The sequence below is a fragment of the Asterias rubens genome, chromosome 18 (assembly GCF_902459465.1).
Source record: "Asterias rubens chromosome 18, eAstRub1.3, whole genome shotgun sequence".
Lineage (NCBI taxonomy): Eukaryota > Metazoa > Echinodermata > Asteroidea > Forcipulatida > Asteriidae > Asterias > Asterias rubens.
Window position 1 is genome coordinate 4,252,761 of NC_047079.1, and position 22,214 is coordinate 4,274,974.

The following is a 22,214-nucleotide window of genomic DNA, read 5'->3' on the forward strand; positions in this document are numbered from 1 at the left end:
TTTCTAAAATTTCCAAAAGAAAGCGACAAAATGGGCTTAAACTTTGTTTTCTCTCTCTCTCTCTCTCTCTCTCTCTCTCTCTCTCTCTCTAAAAAGAAAAGCAGATTTACACTGAATGTTTTTTATGGCGGTATACAGCCTACATCCTTTAAAGGCAGTGGACACTATTGGTAACTACCCAAAATAATTATTAGCATAAAACCTTACTTGGTAATGAGTACATGTAATGGGGAGAGGTCGATAGTAATTATTGTGAGAAACGGCTCCCTCTGGAGTAATGTAGTTTTCGAGAGAGAAGTTATTTTCTACGAAGTTGATTCCGAGACCTCAGATTTAAAATTTGAAGTCTCGAAATCAAGCATAAGAAATCAAGCATAAGAAAGCACACAACCTCGTGTGACAAGGGTGCTTTTTTCTTTCATTATCTAGCAACTTCAACGACCGATTGAGCTCAAATCTTCACACGTTTGTTATTTTATGCATATGTTGAGGTACACCAACTGTGAAGACCAACTGCAATTACCAATAGTGTCCAGTGTCTTTAATGATCATTTTTTTAGAACTCCATTTACAAAACATTTCCTAGAAAATTATTTACAATCAGCCTCAATATGACAATAAGACGATCGTTGTGTTTGCGTTTAACTTTCCCGACATTTGTTGAGGCCTTATTTAAGACAGTTTCTCCGAAATTAGAGAATACAATGATTTCCTATTCAAGCCAACATTTTTAGTGCTTTTATATCACGATTCCTGCATAATTGTGCTTGGTAGAGAAGAATAAAGCAATATTAAAAGCAGCTCTATAAAAGTTTAACCTTACGTGCGTATAGCACGCCATGTGGGGGTAAATTTTATTGAAAATGTTTGCGTAGATTACTTTGAAACAAATGTTTAAACAAGGTTTTTTTTTAAAAACATTTTGAGAAAGTTTCCCATTACAGAAAGAATTGTGAATATATTACACTGCCGGTAATAATGATATTTGCTTGTATTCTCCATTATAAACCGCGGGCTAGATCAAAGTGAAAAATGAATTAAACTCTTTCACATAATAACATCACGAAAATACTATATTTTTGTACACTTACAAACTTTAGACAATAACTTGCAGACCATAATTCTGACTATACATCAATTTATTCTATTTTTACATAATTACAAAATAGTTACTCGACTATCTTTCAGACAAAATAAACTCTTTCCTAATTACAAACAATAGCAATACAAATTTTCTGTCGGATAAAATCTAAATCCCAAATATTAAAACATTAAGAAGCTAACGAGTCAGACGAAACAAATAAACAATTTTGTAAAATGTTTGGAGATACTTCTGGGTTTTCATCTCCTCAAGATAAAAAAAATGATTAACATTTACAAGCTATGTAGAAAATCAAGCGTGAATGAATACTCAAAGGTACGAAAGTTGTAGTGCGAAACCTATCAAAATGGTCCAGTCCAATATGAAGCTCAACTTATTGCCTGTACAAGAAGAAAAAGCATGTATCAATTACACTACCCACAACAAAATTTAAATGATCATAATTGCTCCAAGATTTTACAACAAATTTTTTAAAAAGTAAAATAAGCATTGGGCTTAGTTAACTTAGTCTCCACCCCCTACCTCCCCCCCCCCATGTTTTCTAACAGTGGACGTTTCCCGAACCAAGGACCTGAAAGTCCTCTTTTGTTAAAGGTCCCGGTTTGAATGTGTGCATTGTATACCTACTCACAGAAAACACGCAGGGCAGTCAGGTCAGCACAGTGGCTTCTGTCCCTGTCTTTCACCTCTGCGGACCCCAGGTCGATTCCAGGACATTGCATTAAGCCCGGTTCATACTTCCTGAAAATCTGAATGCGTAGCGAATTTTGGTGACGCAACAATTGGTACGCGCTCCATTTCCCTTTGTGACGTGATGAAGTGCGCATCACACGAAGCATTCGCAGGAAGTATGAACCAGTCTTTACACATATTTTGTTTAAAGTCCCTACCTGACTATCAGGTTCTACCCAGAAGAGGTTTTCCTCCCACGTCTAAAACTGAAATTTCCTTGTGTCTTCTCCGCACACAATTTGTATGACGTTTAGAAATTCCCTACTAACTTGCCCAACCGCGGTTGTATGTCATTATAAACTTACCACAGCATTTTCTAGGTTGATAAGTTTAGCAGTGGTGTCGCATAGTTGCTGGTCTTTTTCGCTCAGTTCCTGCAGAGAATAAAAAGTAGGTCAAAAATGACTCTGACTAAACCTCAACAGCCCTGTATGTGACAGTGGGCTACATGACAACCGACGCATTTCATAGAGCCTGTCATGGTATGTATGTCTCAATCCTGACATTTAAAAAAAACTTACCGCTTTTAAGCTTGACAATTCGTAACTCTTCCTCAGCATTTTGTCTTTCTGCGCTTTTTTCTTTCCATCCTTCTGCAAAATTATTTGTTAATAATCGTTAAAAATCATGCATATGATCAATAAATAGTTATATTCTTTAGGCCTATAGATTTATTCATGAATTTATTTCCTTTAATAATACACTAAAAAGAATATAAACCTTAATGGCAATGGACACTATTGGTAATTACTCAAAATAATGATCAGCATAGAACCTTACTTGGTAACGAGTAATTGGGAGAGGTTGATGGTATCAAACATTGTGAGAAACGGCACCCTCTGAAGTGACATAGTTTTCAAAAAAGAAGTAATTTGTACATGAATTTGATTTCAAGACCTCGGATTTAGAATTTGAAGTCTCGAAATCAACCATCTTAACGCACACAACTTCGTGTGACAAGGTTGTTTTTTCTTTCATTATTATCTCACAACTTCGTTGACCAATTGAGCTCAAATTTTCACAGGTTTGTTATTTTATGCATACAATGTTGAGATACACCATGAAAAGCCTAGTCTTTGACATTTACCAATAGTGTCCTGTGTCTTTAAGTCTCCACAATGTGTGGACACATTTAAGTCCACATAGTGTTTCAAGTCTCTACATTATGTAAACATCTTTTGTTCTCAGGTCCAAACTTTCTCTGTTATGCCTGCCCACATTGTGTAAACACAATATCAGGCCTAAAGCTTGTTCAATGGTCAGCTAAATCATAAACAATTTACCAACTATAATGATCCATTATATAGGCCTATTATCAAATCAAATAATCTATACAAAAAATATACAAAATTTAGCAAGTTACTGGGTAATTGTTAAATGTTTATTATAAAAGTTAAAAATACTAACAAATACTTAAAAAAAAAGCTGTAAACCAATATATAAGGACAGAATACAAGAATTCAAAGACACATAATGTGCACAATTTGGCACAATTCAATTAAAGGAAAGCATACATTATAAGATACACAGCCAATCAAAGTACATGTACATGTATACAGGTAATGTAAGAAAGAGCACATGAATGAGAGATCTGCAAGCTAAAAATAAAATGGTTAACAATTTTAAAAAAATTTCTGAGCAAAAAAAAAAAAAAAAGGCAAAAATCAAAATAAGGAAGTCGGATTAAAATAGAAATAATGCCATGCATGTAATACAATCATTACAAAACAAACAAATTCAAACAAACAAATTCAAAAATTATTATACAATTATATAATGAAGTTACACAAAAGTACAAGTTATACGAGCAAAAAGAAGACTTAATATTACAAATAAACGAACGAACCAACACGAAATAGAACGTGAAACCAATGTCAAAAAATCAACAATTAAATGATACCCTTTCAATGCAATATAAATCAATAAAGTTTTTTCTTTAATCAAAAAGAAAAAGAAAATTACCTTAATTTTGGTCATTTCATCCTCGTAGCAGTTATGCTTTGGCCACGTCTGCTTGTTATTTTTATCATCATTCTCCAAATGGAATGTCTGTCAACGGAAAAGTCACGAAAAATTATAAATAAATAAACAATAATAAATCCAATGTCTCCCATTGCTTACAAATCTGAGTACAAATCTGATAATGGGTCATACTTTTGACCGCATGAGGGCGCTCTCAATCACTTCCGGGGGTATATTTGGTCATTCATACTCAAAACAGTTGTTAAAGATTGGAACACATTACCACCACAGACATCTAATCAATCGCGGACAATGTGACTTTTTAAGGAGCCGTTATAATCCACCTCTAAAGCAAATGGAAACTACGGCGCAACAAAAGTGACTGAACGCCTACGCAGGGCGAATCGCGTATTCCATCCGGAAGTGATCAAAAATACTATTTATAGCGCCCTCGCGCAGTCAAAAGTAAGGCGCATTGGGAAGAGACGGAACCAAGTAGAAAAAGCAACCAACCTTTTTACTCTTGATGGCTCTATTTAGTTGTCTCTCCTGGTCTAAGCTTTCTCGGGTTCTTTTCAACGTCTCACGTAAATAGTGAGCCTCCTCGGATCGCCCACGAAGATCGTTCTAAGATGGAAGGAGAACAGACAATAAGATTCAACAAATAAATTTATAACAAATTGACAATGAAAATTTGACTCGAACGGATTTGAACCAAAGGTGTCCAAAGAGTAAAATGTAAAATGACCACAACGGCAAGCCACAGGGGATGTGTTCAAACAGATGGACGGACAACAAACAAAACAATTCAGAAACATTACTATTAACTTTCTAAAAACCAATCGCACTTTTAAACATAAGCTGGAAGAAAGTAATTAGTAGGGACAACAAAAGAATAATAATATACATTCTAAAGGGCAATAAAAAACTAGAGATCCTTAACACAAGTAATGTTTTACCAGGAATCTACACTTATTATCATTTTGTGTGATATTTCTTTTTATTTGAGATCTACAGACAGCAACTTCTAGATTAGGGATTAACATAACTTTCTCCACCTTCTCCTGGCGCTGAAATAGGAAATTATCCTGTCCAATGAAGGATTATCAAAAAAGCCAGTAAACTATAATTGTAGTCACTCACAGCGAGAGTCTCCACCTGCGTAGCTTTCTCATTGGCCAGCCTCTCAGCCAATCGCAGCTTCTCTAAATCCTTCTCGTAATCCTTGAGTAGCTCATCTTTCCTATCCAGCCTCTGGTTCAGTGTGCGCAGACGACTCGCTATCAACTCGTTGGTGTTGGCACGCTCACCGTCGAGTTTCTCTCGCTCGTCTCTTGGTAGGTGACCCATTGACTCTTGACCTGCGACCTCACCAAGACTCAGCAGATTGGCAACTGACTTGGCTAGCTTGAGATACTGGGGACAGATGAAATTGGTATTGATTGTAAAAAAGCAATAGTGCCAAATCAAAAATCAAAAGAGCAGTATTATAAAATGTGTAGAAGAGTTTCCTGTTTATCGTGCCCTCCAAAAATAAAATCGTTCGCAATAAAAAAAAAAAGGTTTCCCTCAAAATATTTGAGCAAAATATTAATTTCAAGGGTTAGAAATTATATTTGAAGGGAACAAAATATTTCAAGGATATGGTGACATAGTAATTAAACGAAAAATGTGTCCACAGGCTTTGCACTTCTGTGTGACGGTTTAATGTTCCCTTCTTTAGGCATACTCTGAACGATAAGAGTAATCACTTTACAAGAAATGTCAACTTGCTGATAAGTTTACAACGTCTGGTAGAAGAGTGTTGATATAACTTAACACAGTAAAGAAATCACAAAACGATAATCTGAAATACTCACCGACTGTTCGCTGATTTCCAGACTATGTTGCATTTCTACCCGAGCACTACGCTCGATCGCAGCGTCGGACGACGCCGTTGAGATTTGCCCGCGAGCCTTGGCGACCTCTCGGTCCAGCAGGGCCTCGGGGTTGGCTCCTTGGTCGATGATCTGGGCCTGCTTGGCTCGCATCTCGGCTAGTTCCTTCTTGAGGAGGATCACCTGTTGAAGAGCTTGGTCTTGGGTGGGTACTGAGGAGAGCAACAATGATCTCAAACCGTTTTACTTCCATCTTTGGTGATAATTGTATCGGGGGAAAATGTATTTTTTGGGGGATTTCTCACTCTGATATTTCCGCTTAATCAGCAAATGCTGCTGAGCATTTTTCTGAGCATTTTTTCACACATGAAATAGTTTTTTAGCTGGTAACCTTAACATGATCAGGTGAGTGTTTTTTTGGCGGTAGGCTGTTAGATCTCTTTTGAGAAGTGGTGGTTCTGAGAAGAGGTGGTTATTTGTTTGACAACTCAACGTTTTGATCAGTATGCTGTGATCGTCTTCAGGAGGTCACGTGTCAGTTTACCACAAGAAACACTGACCTGATTGTACTCCCGCCTTGAAAAATTTCAAAATCCTACTTAACCCTAGAATAGCAAGCATAATTTTGTTGTATTATTTTTGTTTTTTACCAATAAACACTGATGTGTGTAATAGCACTATATACTCGGTATTTTCCCGAGGTCTGTGAAAAAAATTACAGGCATATATATATATAGTATATATTTCTTGAAAAAACCAACAGCGGACGAGGCGTCAATTACAGGAAAGGATAATACACAACTAAAAATATTCATATAGCCTATATAAAATATTATGTATATGTACACCAAAAAAAACAATTAAAAAAGAAACATCTTAGGAAAGAAAATTAAAGCAAACATTGAAGATTAAATAAATTAAAATTGGTAACAGAAACAAATAATCATATTACTCAGGTGGAATTTGTTTTGTTGTGCTATGCTACTTTCTGGGCCCAATTTCATAGAGCTGCTAAGCAAAACAATTTGCTAAGCATGACATTTTTGCTTTCATAATACAGGTTTTCCAACTAAATTTCCATGTGGTTTTCAGGATAAGCCAACAACAGCTGAATACCAGTAACAGGCAATATCCATCAAATGGAAGTTTTGTTGGTAATCCTGTTTTTATCAAGGAAGACATTTCATGCTAAGCAAATTTTAGTGCTTAGCAGCTCTATGCAATTGGGCCCTGTACTTCAGCAGCTCTAGAAACCAGTCCTTATACAGTTTATTTCCAATTGTATGGTCAACTTAAGTGGAACAGAGTAAATTTGAGCAACAAAGGAGAAAGATTTAAACATACATGGAGGTCTATTTGATTCCATTCCTTTGATACGTGACCTCAACTCAGCGAGGGCTTCGCGTTGTCTCGCGATGACTTGAGAGTGTCTCTCCCCGCGACACTGAGCTCCAAAAGCCGACATCTCGCTGGTGATCATTCCCTGAAACATCAAAGATAAACCATGATAAATTTATGAGAGTTATATGCACTCGGTCGAACCAAGTTGGCTTCTCAATGTGGATTATTAATAATCAGCCTTTTGTTAAGCATCTGAAAGCACGCGTTTGTGCAATAAGGGTGTTTTTTGTTTCATTATTCTCTTGCGGATATGATGACCAATTGAGTCAAAATTTTCACAGGTTTGTGAAATATTTTATGCATATATTGGGATACACCAAGTGGGAACACTGGTCTTTGACAATAGGAGACTTTCCAACGCTAGGTGGCAGCAGACATACCGGGTAAATTTCCATTGTTTACGTAGTTCTGAACATGCGCATAATTCTGAGAACAATGGATTTACCCGGTAAGTCTGCTGCCCTCTATCGTCCCTGAAAGTCTCCCATTCCCAAAGACGTCCTGCAGCTGATTTCACGAATCTCGAGTTAGGACAAGTAAGTCAACCTGAACTTAGGATGGGTTCAATGCGTCCTAACGTCTTTGGATAGAGAGCTTAACTCGTCCTTAGTCCTAAGATTAATCCCCAAGTTCAGAAGAGTTAAAACACATGTTCTTACTGGAACCCTAACAATCTTCAGAACTGGAAATCATGGGGCTGTGAGTCCTAAACTTACTTCTTGCTGGACCTGCTCCAGGGCTCGTTTGCTGTTCTCCTGCTCATGATTAAGCTGCCCCTGTATCTTCGCCAACTCATCCCCTCGCATCAACGATTCTTGCTTGTGTTTGGAAACCAACTCCTTCTGACCACTGTTGAAATCAGAAAAAAGGAAATCGATGCAAGATCTTCTTTGAATTGTCATGCATAAAAACAAAAGTATGTCTAGTGTGTGGATGAAAACAGATTAAGGGTCACGTTTAACCGGTTAAAAGATCAGCTGTAAAAAAACTCTTGTTTGTGTTTGGACACCTTTCAACAAAAATGTCTCCGCTGCTAAAACATAGGGTTCGAACTGCCTCTAGCTAACATGCTAGCTCGGAGGTCTAGTGGTAAGACATCTGCTGTTGCAACGCAATGGTTGTGGGTTCATATCCCAATTTGCCTGTGGATTTGTTTTCACAGAACTTGGGGAAAAGTAACAAGTATACAGTTATCAGCACAAATCGGTGTAAGGAAAAAAACAAATAACATTTTTTAACCCCGATGCAAAACTAAGATCCAATTGTGCGTTTAACCTTAAAAACTACCTGTAAAGAATTTGTACCTATTGGTTGCCATATTGTGCATTCATTTCAATGTTGTTGTTTTTATGAAATAAACTAATAAATATAATATAATATTTAAGAAAAATGTCTCAGAAAAAAGTTTATTCTTACCCGAGATCCTTGATTAACCTCTCTATCTCGCTCGTCTTCTTGTCAACGAGTTCTGAGAGTTTGACGAGCTGCTGCCTCTGAGTGGTCAGCTCGGCATCTTGGTCTCGTATCAACACTCGGTTGTTTTCGAGTTCCTCTTTCTGTCGCTCGTTCAGCTCACCGGTCATATCGGAGAGGCGCGCAGACGCACCTGCCAGGTCCCGCCGGAGGCCGAGGATAATATCTTGTTGGTTTTGGACCTCCTTCTTTATATCAGAGTTTTCCCGCCTAAAATTTGTGGGAAAGGACGAAAAGATTAAGCATATTTGTAGATTTACTGTGATGTTGTGGTAGCAAGTTATATGGTGTATTTTAAATTAATAAAAGTTTGAAAACAGAGGTTAAAGGTTGAGCTTACTTGAGCAGGACGATGAGCTGTTCCATGCCTTTGACATCTGCGGCCGGTTGCTGGACTATGACTTGTTTAGGAGGTAGTTGTGGCTTACTAGCTTGCTGCTGGAACTTCAACAACGTCTCCTGAGACCTCTTGGTTTGCTCTGAAAGGGAAAAAAGAAATTGAAAAGTCAATCAAATTATAATAACTAGGTTATAATAATAAGACAAGAAGAAGCAGTTTTTATATAGCGCATTTTACATTAACCACATCAATGCGCCTTACATAGTGCCCTGGTCATTGGGCCAATAACATCCCTTTACTCTTTCTCAGCTCCCTGGGGAGTACACAGCCCTGAGCTGCCAGGGCTCTCATGTGGATTTTTTCATACACAATATAAAACTGTTCCTTGCAGGTACCCATTTATACCCCTTTATCATAATTGCTTCTCTCCACCTAGGAGTACAATAGGGTTACCGACAAGGGCTGAGAATGGACTGGCATCCTGTCCAGGGGGAATACAAATATTCAGAATGCTGTTGAAACCGAATAAAAACACCGACCTGACGAGCCATTTTGGCTCGTTACAGACTTTACTTTTAGTTTATATCAAGAGGTCTAGCATTCTCATCTTACCTGAGAGTTTCTGTTGTAGTTCAACTACCTTGGCCTGACCCTTGGCCAAGTCTTTCCCGGATTTGATGATCTTATCCTCCAAGGCCACGATGGTCAGAGAATGTTGTTTAATCTGCTCTCTGAACGCTCCCGTCTCCGTCAAGTGTTGTCTCTCCGTTGTGGCCATCTTGTCTTGTAAGACGCTCAACTCCGATTGATACTTCTCATTGAATGAGGTCAATTCGTCACTCAGCCTCTTCTGTCAGAGTTATAAAAGAGAGTATTTTTAAAGACACTGGACACTATTGGTAATTGACAAAGACCAGTCTTCTCACTTAGTGAATCTCAACATATCCATATAATAACAAACCACCTTTGTAAAACAAAGTTGTGTGCTTTCAGATGCTTGATTTCGAGACCTGACAAGCAAATTTTGAGGTCTCGAAATCAACTTTGTGAAAATTACTCCTTTCTCGAAAACTATGTCAGGAGGGAGCCGTTTCTCACAATGTTTTATACTATCAACCTCTCCCCATTGCTCGGTACCAAGTAAGGTTCTATGCTAATAATTATTTTGAGTAATTACCAATAGTGTCCATTGCCTTTAAAGGCACTTGACACTTTTGGTAATTACTCAAAAATATATATATAGGCATAAAAACCTACTTGGTACAGAGAGCTGATGATAGTACAAAACATTGCGAGAAACAGCTCCTTCTGAAGAAACGTAGTTTATGAGAAAAAGGTAATTTCTCACATTTGAATCCAAGAAAGACTTCTGGTCTGAAGACTTTTTGAGGAATCTGCACAAGGGTGTGTTTTCTGTCATTAGGCAAATTTTCAGATTTGTTACTTTATGCATAAGTCAGCCGCTTTCAATAGTACAAACATGACCACCTTTTGCAACATAATTTTCACAGACTTTATGCAAATCTGCTCCATGAGTTAGTTACACCAATGGGTATTTTATAACCCAACATTCCCTGATCCTGTTTTCTGCTCCGTCTAAACTTACCTCAGCTGCTGCAGACTCCCGTAATCTCTCCTCATATTGCCTTTCAAGAGATTCCAGCTTTCCTTCTGTTGAGTTTTTCTCCGTCATCGCCTAAAGAAAATTTAAAATAGCGAAATACAAAGAAAAACTAACTAATTTGGGTCTTTGTTTCTGTATGAGCACGTCGCAGAAAACATAATTGGCATTTAAAAAACCAATGGCACATAATAATGTATACACATCAGACGGCAGAAACACTACAGCGAAACCTTCCTCATAGGGATACTGGGCTCTTTTCCATGCATTCACGATAAATAGAATGCATTTTATATAATAGATGTTAAATTTGCATCGGGGGTGTTAAGAATGTTAATTTTGTTTTTTACCCATACACCGATGTGTATTAGCACCCCCCCCCCCCCCCCCCCCCCCCCCCCGAGTCCTGTAAAAAAATATCACAGGCATTACTCGGGTGGGATGCATTTTGTTTGTGCATTGGCACACTCTGTTAAAACTAGTTTTCCTTTTTCTGAAATCTGGTTTTCCGTTTTTCCATATGAGTTAAGCACAAGAGCTTTTTTTAACTTTCGTCTTTTTAGGAAAAAGTGGAAGGTCAACAGGCATTTTGATACTGCCAGTTGTGTGGATACTATGAGAGTTTCGATACAAGAGCGCAGCCAAGTAGCTCTACCAAGTTGGATTGGAACTCATTCTGTACCTGTCTGAGCTCTTGAATCACGGCTTCTTGTTGTTTCACTCTCTTTGTCTGCATCTTCAGAGCGTTCTCTCTCTTGACCAGCTCCTCTTGGCGTACCTCATCAAGCGTCGTCTGGAGCTTCTTATCGGCTGGAACGAAAGTTATAAGATAATAATAATTAGCCTTTCCGACGCTTGGGAAATATCTTTTCAACATCCTCATCTCCTGTGGAGTATACAGCACCAACAGCTATATGGGAGCGCGGTTTGCTGTTCATTCACATCACATCAGTAACATCTAACCTTGCAAGTACTCAATATACTCCTGGGCGAAGGGAAGAAATTAAGTTGTTCAGGAATGGGGATGGCAAAAATAAACGCAACGCATTCTATAATCATAATGACAGGCATTTAATTGATTTATAGGATTATAGGATTCAAAGCACTTTGAACAAGACAGAAAACAATTTGTTTTTTTTAGAGATACAGCAAACCAGGTAGGAAGAGAAACTCAGAAATTCTTTTAAGGAGCTCTCCCATAATGCCAATAAGATGAAGGATGTAAAGAGGGTAAAATATTAACTTTAAAGGCTGTGGGGGACACTAAAAAAGAGGGAGGGAAAAACGAGAACAAAGAGATAAATTGTTGTTACCTTCAAGTCGAGTCTTCTCTAGTTCATCAGCCAGTTTAGTTTCGTATTCGCTCTTGAGACGTCCAACTTCTTGGCTCGTATCGCTCTTCAATGTCTTCTCCAGTTTGTTAAACTTTGACTGGACTTCCGCCGCCTCTTTCTGCGCAACCTCCTTTGCCGATTTCAGATTGTTAATGAAAGCAGCCAGACCTAGACGGAATGCAAAGAAGGCGTAAGTTTGTGTGATACAATTTTTTGAGCATCTCCTACTAAAACATTATGCAGAAGAAAATCTGAATCTTTTTAGGAAGTTACGTTGTTTAAAACAGGGGAAAGTAAAGAGCACACAGTTCTAACACAAATATAATTATTTAGGCCCAACAAAAGTCAGTTTTCAGAAAGAAAAAAAAGAAGGTTTTTACCCTGTCCGGGAGTGTTGACATCTACACCGCACTTCTCCAATACATTCTCATACTCCTGTTGCCATGACAACTCATCCTGTAGCATCATAGCAACGGTGTCTTTAACTCCTTGGAGGCTCTCGTCCACGGTGACCGATGATAGGAGTTTGATCTCGTTGCGGAGGTGGGTGCAAGTCCTACCCCCGTCTTGGAGACGTTTCTAAAAATTAAACCAGAGTTGTTCTCATCAATAAACAAATTATTGCCCAGTTCTTGCTAAAATTGACTAAGCTGCTTAGTTGATTTCACTTGTACATTTAGTTTGCGTTAACACCATGGGTATATCTACTTTCTGGGTAGATTATGTAACTAACGCAGAGTAGACTTTTCGGATTTCACTATTAAAAGTTCAAAGAGGGTGTTTCGCCATGATCAAAGCAGGCCTTTGCTTAAATATTGAGTACAAATTTTCTGCTAAGCAGAAATGAACAGGATACCAGTCACAAAATTACACATGTGAGTTTGTAGTTTGGCGGGTAACCTTGTTCTGGTAAGCAAAAATTTCATTACCTCCAACGAAACCATCTGCTGCTTGAGCGTCTTCCCGTGGGTCTTGGAATCTTTCTTGTAAGCTTCCAGACCCTTGTTGATCTCCTTCAAATCCCGGAGTTTATTCCTGACATCCGTTCTGTCGTCAATCACTTTCTTCATCGTCTCGACGATGGTGTCGTCGCTGACATCGGCGTCTTGGTCCGGCATCTTGAACCCGGGAGTGGAAAATGTTGTCTGCATGACGCGGGTGCGGAAGCGCTCCAACTAGGGAGGGGGGGGAGGGGAGGAATTGTCTAGAGTAAATGTTTGTGCTGGCTGAATCTACAATCGTTTCACAATCCTTTCACAATCGATGGACTGTGTAAGCCTCCACCCATTGTGTACATGATCTATGTATGGAGGTGTTTATCAAGAAATTAGTCTCTAAAGTGTCAAGTTTTAAAGGCCATGTCATGAATCCCTACTCACTGTGAATGAAGATGTATATCATGTAATTTACCCGAAGTTTCAGCTGTATAAGTCAGCAAGTTTATGAGAAAAAAAAAGTGGAAAGGAGACGCGCATAAATCAGTTGTAGATGCTAAAATAATGTTTGTGAAATTGTTTAAACTCATTTCTCAAAAACTACAGCACCTCAGGAAACTTTCTAAAATCATTATCTTTGAATGTAAATATTTTTAATGTAAATCTGTTGACATTTGTCTTTTGTGCTGTACAAAAAGGACCAAAACCCTTTACAACAGAATGTAAGATTGTTTCAATTTTAAAAGTAGAAAATATGGATCTTTTGTTCTTACCCTTTTCTGCATTTGCTCAACATCAGCCTTGGCCGTCTTCTCCAGCCTCTGGATGTCAAGAAATTGTGTCTTGGCGTGGTCCCTCTCTGATTTATACTTCTCCTCCGTCTAGAATTGATCAAATCCAACAAATTCAAACAGGGAAATACGCCTGGTAATCACCTGTTAAAGCATTGGACTCTATTGGTAATTACTCAAATGGTTATTATCATAAAACCTTACTTAGTAACGAGTAAAGGGGAGCTGTTGATAGTATAAAACATTGTGAGAAACGGCTCCCTCTGAAGTAGGGTAGTTTTCGAGAAAGAAGTCATTTTCATCGAATTATATTTTGAGACCTCATAATTATTTAGAGTTTGAGGTCTCAAAATCAAGCATCTGAAAACACACAACTTCATGTAACAAGTGTGTTTTTGCTTTCATTAATATCTCGCAACTTTGACGACCGATTGAGCTCCAATTTTCACAGGTTTGTTATTTTATGCATATGTTGAGGTACACCAACTGTGATGACAAGTCTTTGACAATTACCAATAGTGTCCAGTGTCTTTAAATTACGCCAATAAAAATTCACTTGGTTAGAAGTAGGCTACAGCAGCTTTTGACAGTATCACAAATTTTGAAAATACATTTAAAAATTAAAGTAATGTCGTTAAGGAACAATTTGTTTTTTTGTTTTTTTTTGCCCCAAAGCTTTTGAATATGAGAAACATTTCTGTCAGTTGCATTTTTCAGATTTTGGATTTCAATAACTGATTATTCTCCCTGTGCGGAAATATCCACTCTGGATTTTCAGCGATATCTCAACAATGGCGCAATCATTTGAAATGAAATTGTCAATTTTATTGTGTAGGCCTATCTCCATTTTTGAAAACCAAAGGTATACGTTCCCTAAAATTGTTGGTTTGGGTCGACAAGTTAGATTTGAATTTAAGCTATTTCGATACATTCAAGAAAATTACAAGCATTCATTTAATTTATTGCACAAAACATCCACCAATGATTAATGGTAGCAGAATGATTTACACATCTTTTTCAATAAACTTGCGATTTAAAAAAAACAATGACCTCTTTTTCTTCAAGGATGTGTTTCTTCATCTTCTGGATGTCCTCTTTGTGAGCCGCAATCTCATGAGTCAGCTCACCCACCTTGGTCTCAGAGGCTCGTAGTTTCTATTAACGAAACAAAAGCACAAAAATACAGTCAAATTAAATGCCAAACGAGTAACTTAATCATAAGTGATGTGATCAAGCAAAATGAGTTGTTAGTTGAACTAGGTCATTTCAATTCTTTTTATTCATTTGAAAGGAGCATTATCAAGGCTGTAATACTGTTCCAGCCCAATGTTACTACCACCTTTGGTCAACAAGTTTTGAGAGTAAAAACACCAGTAGATATTGCTACGCCAAAAAATTGAGTTGCCACCGGTCGCAACAATGTTAAGTTAGGGAATGTTGGCTGGTTAATTATCTGTTTCTTCTAAGCAAGTTTGTTCTGTGCTTAGCAAGTTGTTGTGCTTACAGGCTTTATGAAATTAGGCTCAGGAAGGTACAAGCTTACATTTTTATGAGCAAGCCAATAAGAGGGGTTAGGGTAGGAAGAGATGACTGTAAGTAAGGCAACATATAAATTTGAGGATGACTCTATAGAAATGTTTTGCGGTAACACATGGATGTAATGACTATCTCTAATGAGTTGGGGTGGTTCTGAAAAGAACCGTTGGTTTCAACTCGACGTTTCGATCAGTTATGCTCTGATCATCTTCTGGAGAAAGAAAAAAAAAAAAAAAAAAAAAAAAAAAAAAAGTTGAAACCAACGGTTCTTTTCAGAACCACCCTAACTCATTATATAGTCGTTACAGGGTGTCACCGCAAACCTTTCTATATCGTTTTCCCACCATGCAAAGTTTCAAATCCTACTTAACATAAAACTCAGCAATTGATTGATTGCACATTACGCCACTGACCACCATCTTTGATGAAATGTGCACGCGTGAAAGGTGACCATTGGCCGAGAGTTGTGCGCAGCGCGTACACTTTTCAATTGGTTTATCATCAAATATGGTGGTTGATGACACGACACCATCCATCTATACTAGAAGAGAGCAATTTCCTCAAAGCATGCAGGTATGCAAATTGAGTTAGTGCACATGATTAGCTACAGCGATTAGCCAAAATTAAAAATGCTATGTCAGATTTTTTGCCACAAACATTAAAAAATAAAAAATTTTGAGTGAATGGTATTTCAAAGAGTATCACCCGCTCTAACGAAAAAAAGTTAAATTTTTACTTTTAATGGTCAGGAACCATGACAAAAATTTAAAATGTTTCTTATAAAACACATAAGAATTGGTCACGTGATTTATTTTCGGGATCCCAACAAAAACTAATTTTGAGCACTTTATTTCACTGCTACTAATAGTTGGCGTACTTTTTCAAGCAATGGCTCAAATGAAAGCTTGTAACTTTCTCGACCCCCATCAAAATACCTATTGAATTTTAAATCAAAATTTTTGGGTCAAATCAGCCAAAAATCTGACATAGCATCTTTAATTGGAAGCATGAAAAAATATTTTAATTGCGAGGTTAATGGCGTATCTTAAAGTTCATGATCAATAAGCAAAAGCTTGAATATCTGTTGCAAAGGTTTACCTGAGCTTTGATTAATAAGTTTTTTGATATCCAAAATTTGAATTTTGTTTTGCAAGCTTTGAAAGCAAAATGATGTAATGGCCACCTATGATGATTAAAGGCAGTGGACACTATTGGTTATTACTCAAAATAATTAGTAGCATGAAACCTTTCTTGGTAACGAGTAATGGGGAGAGGTTGATGGTATAAAACATTGTGAGAAACAGCTCCCTCTGAAGTGACATAGTTTTCGAGAAAGAAGTTATTTTCCGCATATTTGATTTTGAGACCTCATATTTAGAACTTGAGGTCTCGAAATCAACCATCTAAGCGCACACAAGTTCGTGTGACAAGGGTGTTTTTTCTTTCATTATTATCTCGCAAGTTCGATGACCGATTGAGCTCAACTTTTTACAGGTTTGTCATTTTATGCATATGTTGAGATACACCAACTGTGAAGGCTAGTCTTTGACAATTACCAATAGTGTCCACTGCCTTTAAAGCATACAGCAAGACCGCAAAGCATCTGTAAAAAAAGCCAAGCAGCTACCAACCGCGTTGAAACCCAGATACTGTAACTTACATCCAAATTTTGTTTAACCTCACGGCCCTTTCGGACAGCTTCTTCTTGTTGTTGTTTATTATTTACCTCCGATTCCATCAACTAGTAAACAAGAAAACAAGCTGTGTTAAGTGGTGGGTGCAGCACACTTTGGTCAACTTACATTTTTGAGGCTCAATAATTCCTTGTTGCGACTGGCCATTTCCTCGTCGTGTTTTTTGTTCTCTCTGAACCTTGAAAACTGGCAATGGGAATGGCGATGAATATATGCATTAATTTAAAAACGAAGATGAATGAACATGAAAGAGTAACAAATATAAATGAACAAGCAGGAGTTAGAAATATAAATGAAATAGCCTTTTTGAGGTATGGCGGCATGATAGGAGTGTACTATTTGGCTTGGGTGTACATATATACAGACAAATTTACCCAAACCTTATTGTGTTGTGTCCGCCATATCTCAAAAAGGCTTATGTGCATTAACTTCAACAAAGATAAAATCAATATGCAATTGCTAAAACTTGAAATGAAAATGCATTGATTTTTCAATGAAATTGTGCTAATGGGATGATGATACAAATATTCAACCCTCTTTTCGATAGAGAGAGAGCAAGAGAAACAAAAAATTACCATCTTGTGCAAAAAAAAGAACTATTGACTATAAAATGTAATATAGGATTTGAGGCATTGCATGGTGAGGTATCAATATATTAATTTGGTTTGTGGTAGCACTATGTGTATCTACTTGCCAGATAGAGTTTGTTCTTAGAGAACTGTCTTGCTTTATTCTACTACCGCGGAGTAGATAGTTCGGGTGTTCGGGAGACTTCTCAGTTCTGAAAAGACTTTGTATTCCAATTACGGATTATTCACCCTGCATAAACAAAACTCCTCTAGATTTTCTGCAATATCTCAAAAACACGACCACCTGTTTAAATGAAATTTTCACAGGTTAATGTTATTGTAAATCTACATTTTACATAGGACTTAAACTATCTCACGGCTCCATAAACACCAAATGTATACTTTGCCTTTAAAGCTGCGATGTCACAATTTGTCAGATCCAATAAATGAAGTACTTTGTTTAAACACAGTCAGACAGTCCGAAATGGTTCAATACTATTTCATTTTCAAAGCATTTTGTGGTTTTGTAAACCATCAATTCTTAAAATTATGTTTACCTTAGCTGTCATTGCTGATAATGAGACCTCCTTCTCTCTCAACTCTCTCTTGACAATCTCTGATTCACCCCTCATCCTACAAATGGTATTGTCCCGATTCGACATGTCCCTCTGTAGTGTGGTGACTAGACTGTTGGCTGTGGCTTTCTCTTTCTTGGACCGGTCCAAGTCTTGTTTCAGAGAGGTGAGATCTCGATCTTTCTGGACGATGACGCTGCGTAAGTTTGCTACGTTGTCCATCGGATCTGAACTTTCTGGTCGCATTTTTGTCATCTGTAAGACAAAAAATAATCATCCAAAAGTAAAATAAATACATCAGATATGAAAAAAATCAGCCCAAATTTAAAATTCCATAGACCAATCCAACAAAGCAATTTATCTGTAACAAACAAATATAATAATTGCATAAACTTGCATTGACATAAACTTAACAATGTCAAATTATAAACCAAATGGAAAAATGACTGCGTAAGTTTTAAATGATTTGGGATTGAACAAAGAAAAGCTTACTTGAGCAGGATTTGAACCAAAAACCTTCGGATAAAAGTGCTTGTTCTCTACCAACTGAGCTATCTAACCCCGTATCTGGTGGTCTCCCTATTTTATCAAAACCTTCGTTCAGGGTGCCAGTCAGAAGTTTTTGTTTACTGCTCATGAATTGTTCTGAAACAGCAAAGACTTAAACTATTGGCATAACTTTAATAATAAACATTGTAATTGTTTTTGTATGTTGTTCTTTTACACACACACCTGAAGCGTGTCTCAAAGCACTTCAAACATTATGGGTTGATTTCACAAAGGTAGACAGACCTTAGGACTAGTCCTTGAACTCGAGTTATTAAAAACTTAAGGCTAGTCCTAAGTCAGGTAATGGTAACTCGTCCTAACTCCAAGATAATTAGACTAGTCTTAACTCTTTGTGAATTCTACTCCAGGGGTCGATTTCATAAAGATAGTCCTAACTTAGGATTAGTCCTAGACTCCTAAGGAGTCATTAAAAACTTAAGGCTAGTCCTAACTTTACTAACTCGTCCTAACTTGAGTTACGACAAGTCTTTGTGAAATCCATCGCAGTTCACTTTCCTACCTGGTCTTTCAGTGCGTTGATCTCAAGCTGCTTCACGTGAATATCTCCCTCCAGTTCTTTCACCCTCGTGTGCAGGGCGAGAGAGTGACTTGCGTCACCCCCAGCAGTTGGTTTGACCGACCTGCTGAGGTCGGAGGTCATCGCCTCCATCTCGTCTCGAAGCTGGGCGATCACACCGTCTTTCCGCTGGGATTCCGACTCGAAGACGGCGAGGCGATTGATTTCGTCTCCCATGCGTAACAAACGCTGCTCCTGAAAAATATTTAAATTGAAAATTCATGAATATTGGGGAAAGTTGCACGTTTGGTGAGTACAGTCTTAAAGCATTAACTGTTGAAGGTGAAAATTTGAATTTTGTTTTGTCTCCTTACTTTTTCTTGAAGAGCAATCATCTCGTTGACCGGTGAGGCACGAGTACCAGGACTACCAGCCACCTGCTGGGATGTGACGACAGTCCTCGCTCCGGCTGAACTGACCCACCCTGTGGTTACTACAGCAGAAAAAGGAAAAATGTAAAAGTTAAATTTGGGGGGACAAAAAAAGTCAAAACTCAAGGTGTTCCAAATAAAGTCAAGTTTTTCTGTATACATGAGTCTTAAGTAGTTTCTTTAATTGTCCAGATATCAATTATAACAGTTGAGTCTTAGTGGTTTGTTCATTTATTGTAATTCTGTGTTTTTTATTTTGTATGTTTTTTTTCATATATTATTAATATTTATTGTTATTATTGTTTCTAGGTGTTCCTTTTGTGGCTTTAACTTAAATTCTTAACATATTTTTTTTCTAATTATTGTATTTCAAATTCAATTCAGCCTCTGACTCTGACTTTTGAAATGTTTTTAATAAAAAATAGTAACAAATTCTTATATAGCGCATTTTACAATAACTGTATCAATACACTTTACATTAGTGCCCTGGTCAATGGGCCAATAACATTCCTTTAATCTTTCTCAGCTCCCAATAGGGAGTATACAGCCCCGAGCTGCCGTGGTGGTCCGAAGGCTTTTTCATTCACCTCTACCCTCGCAGGTACCCATTTATACCCCTGGGTGAAGATAAACCAACATTTATTTATTTCACTTGGGATTCAGTCCATTTATACAAACCTCTCCTTGGTGGTCCCGGGCTACCCGACGGACTGTTGTTACTGACCATTGCATTTCCCCCACTTCCTCTCCGATTCCCGGCACTAGAGGGCCTCGGCCTTGGAGGTCTCGGGATAACTACAGTTGCTGTTGGTTGGACAGTTGAGGTCCACGTTGAGGGTTGATTGGTGGAGGGCGGGGCCGTGGATATCATAGGCAGCTGTGATTGGCCGAGACCAGCAGGGTAGGCGGAGTCAGTGTTATTGGCAAGGTGGGGGAGTTGTTGTTGTTGTTGGGTGGGGCCAGTGACGGGAACGTGGTCGTTGATGACTCTGAGGGGTGTGCCCCATGCCGGTCGCTGCTGAACAGGTGGGTATGATACCTGAACAGAAGAAAAAATATTAACGATTATTAGGCCCCTATAGCCCCATTTGTCCCTTTTTTGACCCATAGGACTGAAAATTCAGCCAATTACAGAAATTCCAGTCATAATAAAACAAACTTTGAGTGAGGGGGCCGGCAACCCTGCCTCCTGTATTAAAACTTACTGTAACAGGCTATGTCAAAATATGTACTTGCTCGCAAACGTACAGCAAACTATTAATATCTAGTCTGGCAGGCTAGTCAAGAAAAAAAGGTTGCCAAATACCGTCTTTATAACAAGGCGCCTTTCACGAAATTAACAAAATTTGTTTTCTGTGTCATTACCAAAGTTTGAACCGACTACCATGTGGCCAGCGGACCACTATTGAAGGGAGAATTGCCCAAATATTTTGCAACAGATCTAAGTCTTCATTTAGTTTCTCGAGGTTTATTTGTCCATTTCTTACCATTGGAGCATCTTCAACATCCAGTTCCATTGGAATTCCTGAATATCCAAATCGTATGATATCACCGGGGGCTAACCGGACTGCAGCATTTTGCACACGACAGTCGTTAACGTATGTTCCATGAGCGGTGTTGAGATCTTGTAAAACGAAGCAATATTCACTGTCACTATACTCAATAACAGCATGCTGAAGCTCCACTGTTGAAGACTGTAGGGGAAAATTATGGTATGCATCATTGTTATTGTTATATAGGCCTAAATATCACACAATTTGTATCAATATTGATTTAGCATTACAATATTAAGTTTTGAAGTTTTATAATTCTAATTTATTGGAGTTGGGATTCACTGGATTGTTTGGTAACAATAGCTTTATGACGAAATTTACAAAACAGGATGAATGTGAACAATTACAAAACAATTTGGTTTTAAGAAGACGTACCATAAAATCACTATTTTCAAATTTAATTTTAATTTTAAAAATACCATGCATACTTTCTTTTAAAAAAAAACACGGATAAATTTCCGTATTACAAAAAGGGATATATCAATCAGGTAAATTAGATACTATATTATTTTATTTTGAATGAAAAAGTGGTGGCGCCATACGGAAACTTTTCCAAAAACACTCTGCAGGGTATCAATGATAGACGGCAATTCTGTGCTGAACACAATGTCTTGGATGCGTGCAAAAAATCTTCATCTGAACCTATATAGTTACTAGTCGTTGCCATCCATCACAACACTTACACATACTTGTCATGAATAAAATATTGATTAATTTAAAATTTGTAAAGAAAAATTACCTCTATATTGATATCACAATTCTCCCTGCCTATAACTGTCACCCCAGGAGAAAGCTGTAGCACTCCTTCTACACTCTTGAAAAATCCTTTCACCATTTTGTTCGTTCTGTTGTCCTCTCTTTCAACTGGCTGCACAAATCCAGCCAGGTGCTGTTTTGCACACACAGACCACACACCACACACAAGCCGTAGACAATTTAGTTCACAATTTCGGCAACAAAAACCTGTGCATTACCAACGGTTTCCCTGCACAAAAGTCAGCTGGAATTCGTTCAATATAACACTGCATTTTGGCACAAATTCCATCTTGTCTAGAGTACGGTAAAACTGTTAATTTATGTACAAAAGAAGGAACCGGTGGCCGCATTCACCTGTTTTCAAAGATAATTGAGTGGTATTTTATTCAACAGGAAAGTGCGCTTGCGCGTGGTTTCCAAGGAACGAGATAACGACGGTAAACAACACAGCGCCCTCTGTTGCTGA

General features: G+C 37.9%; 1 protein-coding gene across 2 annotated transcripts; it reads right to left on the bottom strand.

Annotated features, from left to right (window-relative positions):
- Positions 1–480: 480 nt before the first annotated feature.
- Positions 481–22,115, bottom strand: LOC117302420 (forkhead-associated domain-containing protein 1-like). Of its 2 annotated transcripts, none has more exons than XM_033786360.1 (26): positions 21,732–22,115; positions 20,927–21,133; positions 20,118–20,478; positions 19,383–19,501; positions 19,012–19,263; positions 17,925–18,197; positions 16,765–16,845; positions 14,619–14,723; positions 13,551–13,658; positions 12,772–13,017; positions 12,223–12,421; positions 11,822–12,010; positions 11,191–11,318; positions 10,494–10,583; positions 9,500–9,737; positions 8,888–9,026; positions 8,491–8,757; positions 7,791–7,923; positions 7,018–7,156; positions 5,656–5,885; positions 4,940–5,212; positions 4,310–4,423; positions 3,797–3,883; positions 2,356–2,427; positions 2,140–2,208; positions 481–1,482 (listed from the first exon to the last, which is right to left on the bottom strand). In XM_033786360.1, the coding sequence occupies exons 1-26, from the start codon at positions 21,825–21,827 to the stop codon at positions 1,471–1,473; spliced, it is 4,227 nt and encodes a 1,408-aa protein (XP_033642251.1). In that variant the 5' UTR covers positions 21,828–22,115; the 3' UTR covers positions 481–1,470. The 2 variants fall into 2 exon arrangements, with proteins under 2 accessions (XP_033642251.1, XP_033642252.1); XM_033786361.1 differs by lacking the exon at positions 16,765–16,845 and adding an exon at positions 16,907–16,984.
- Positions 22,116–22,214: the final 99 nt, after the last annotated feature.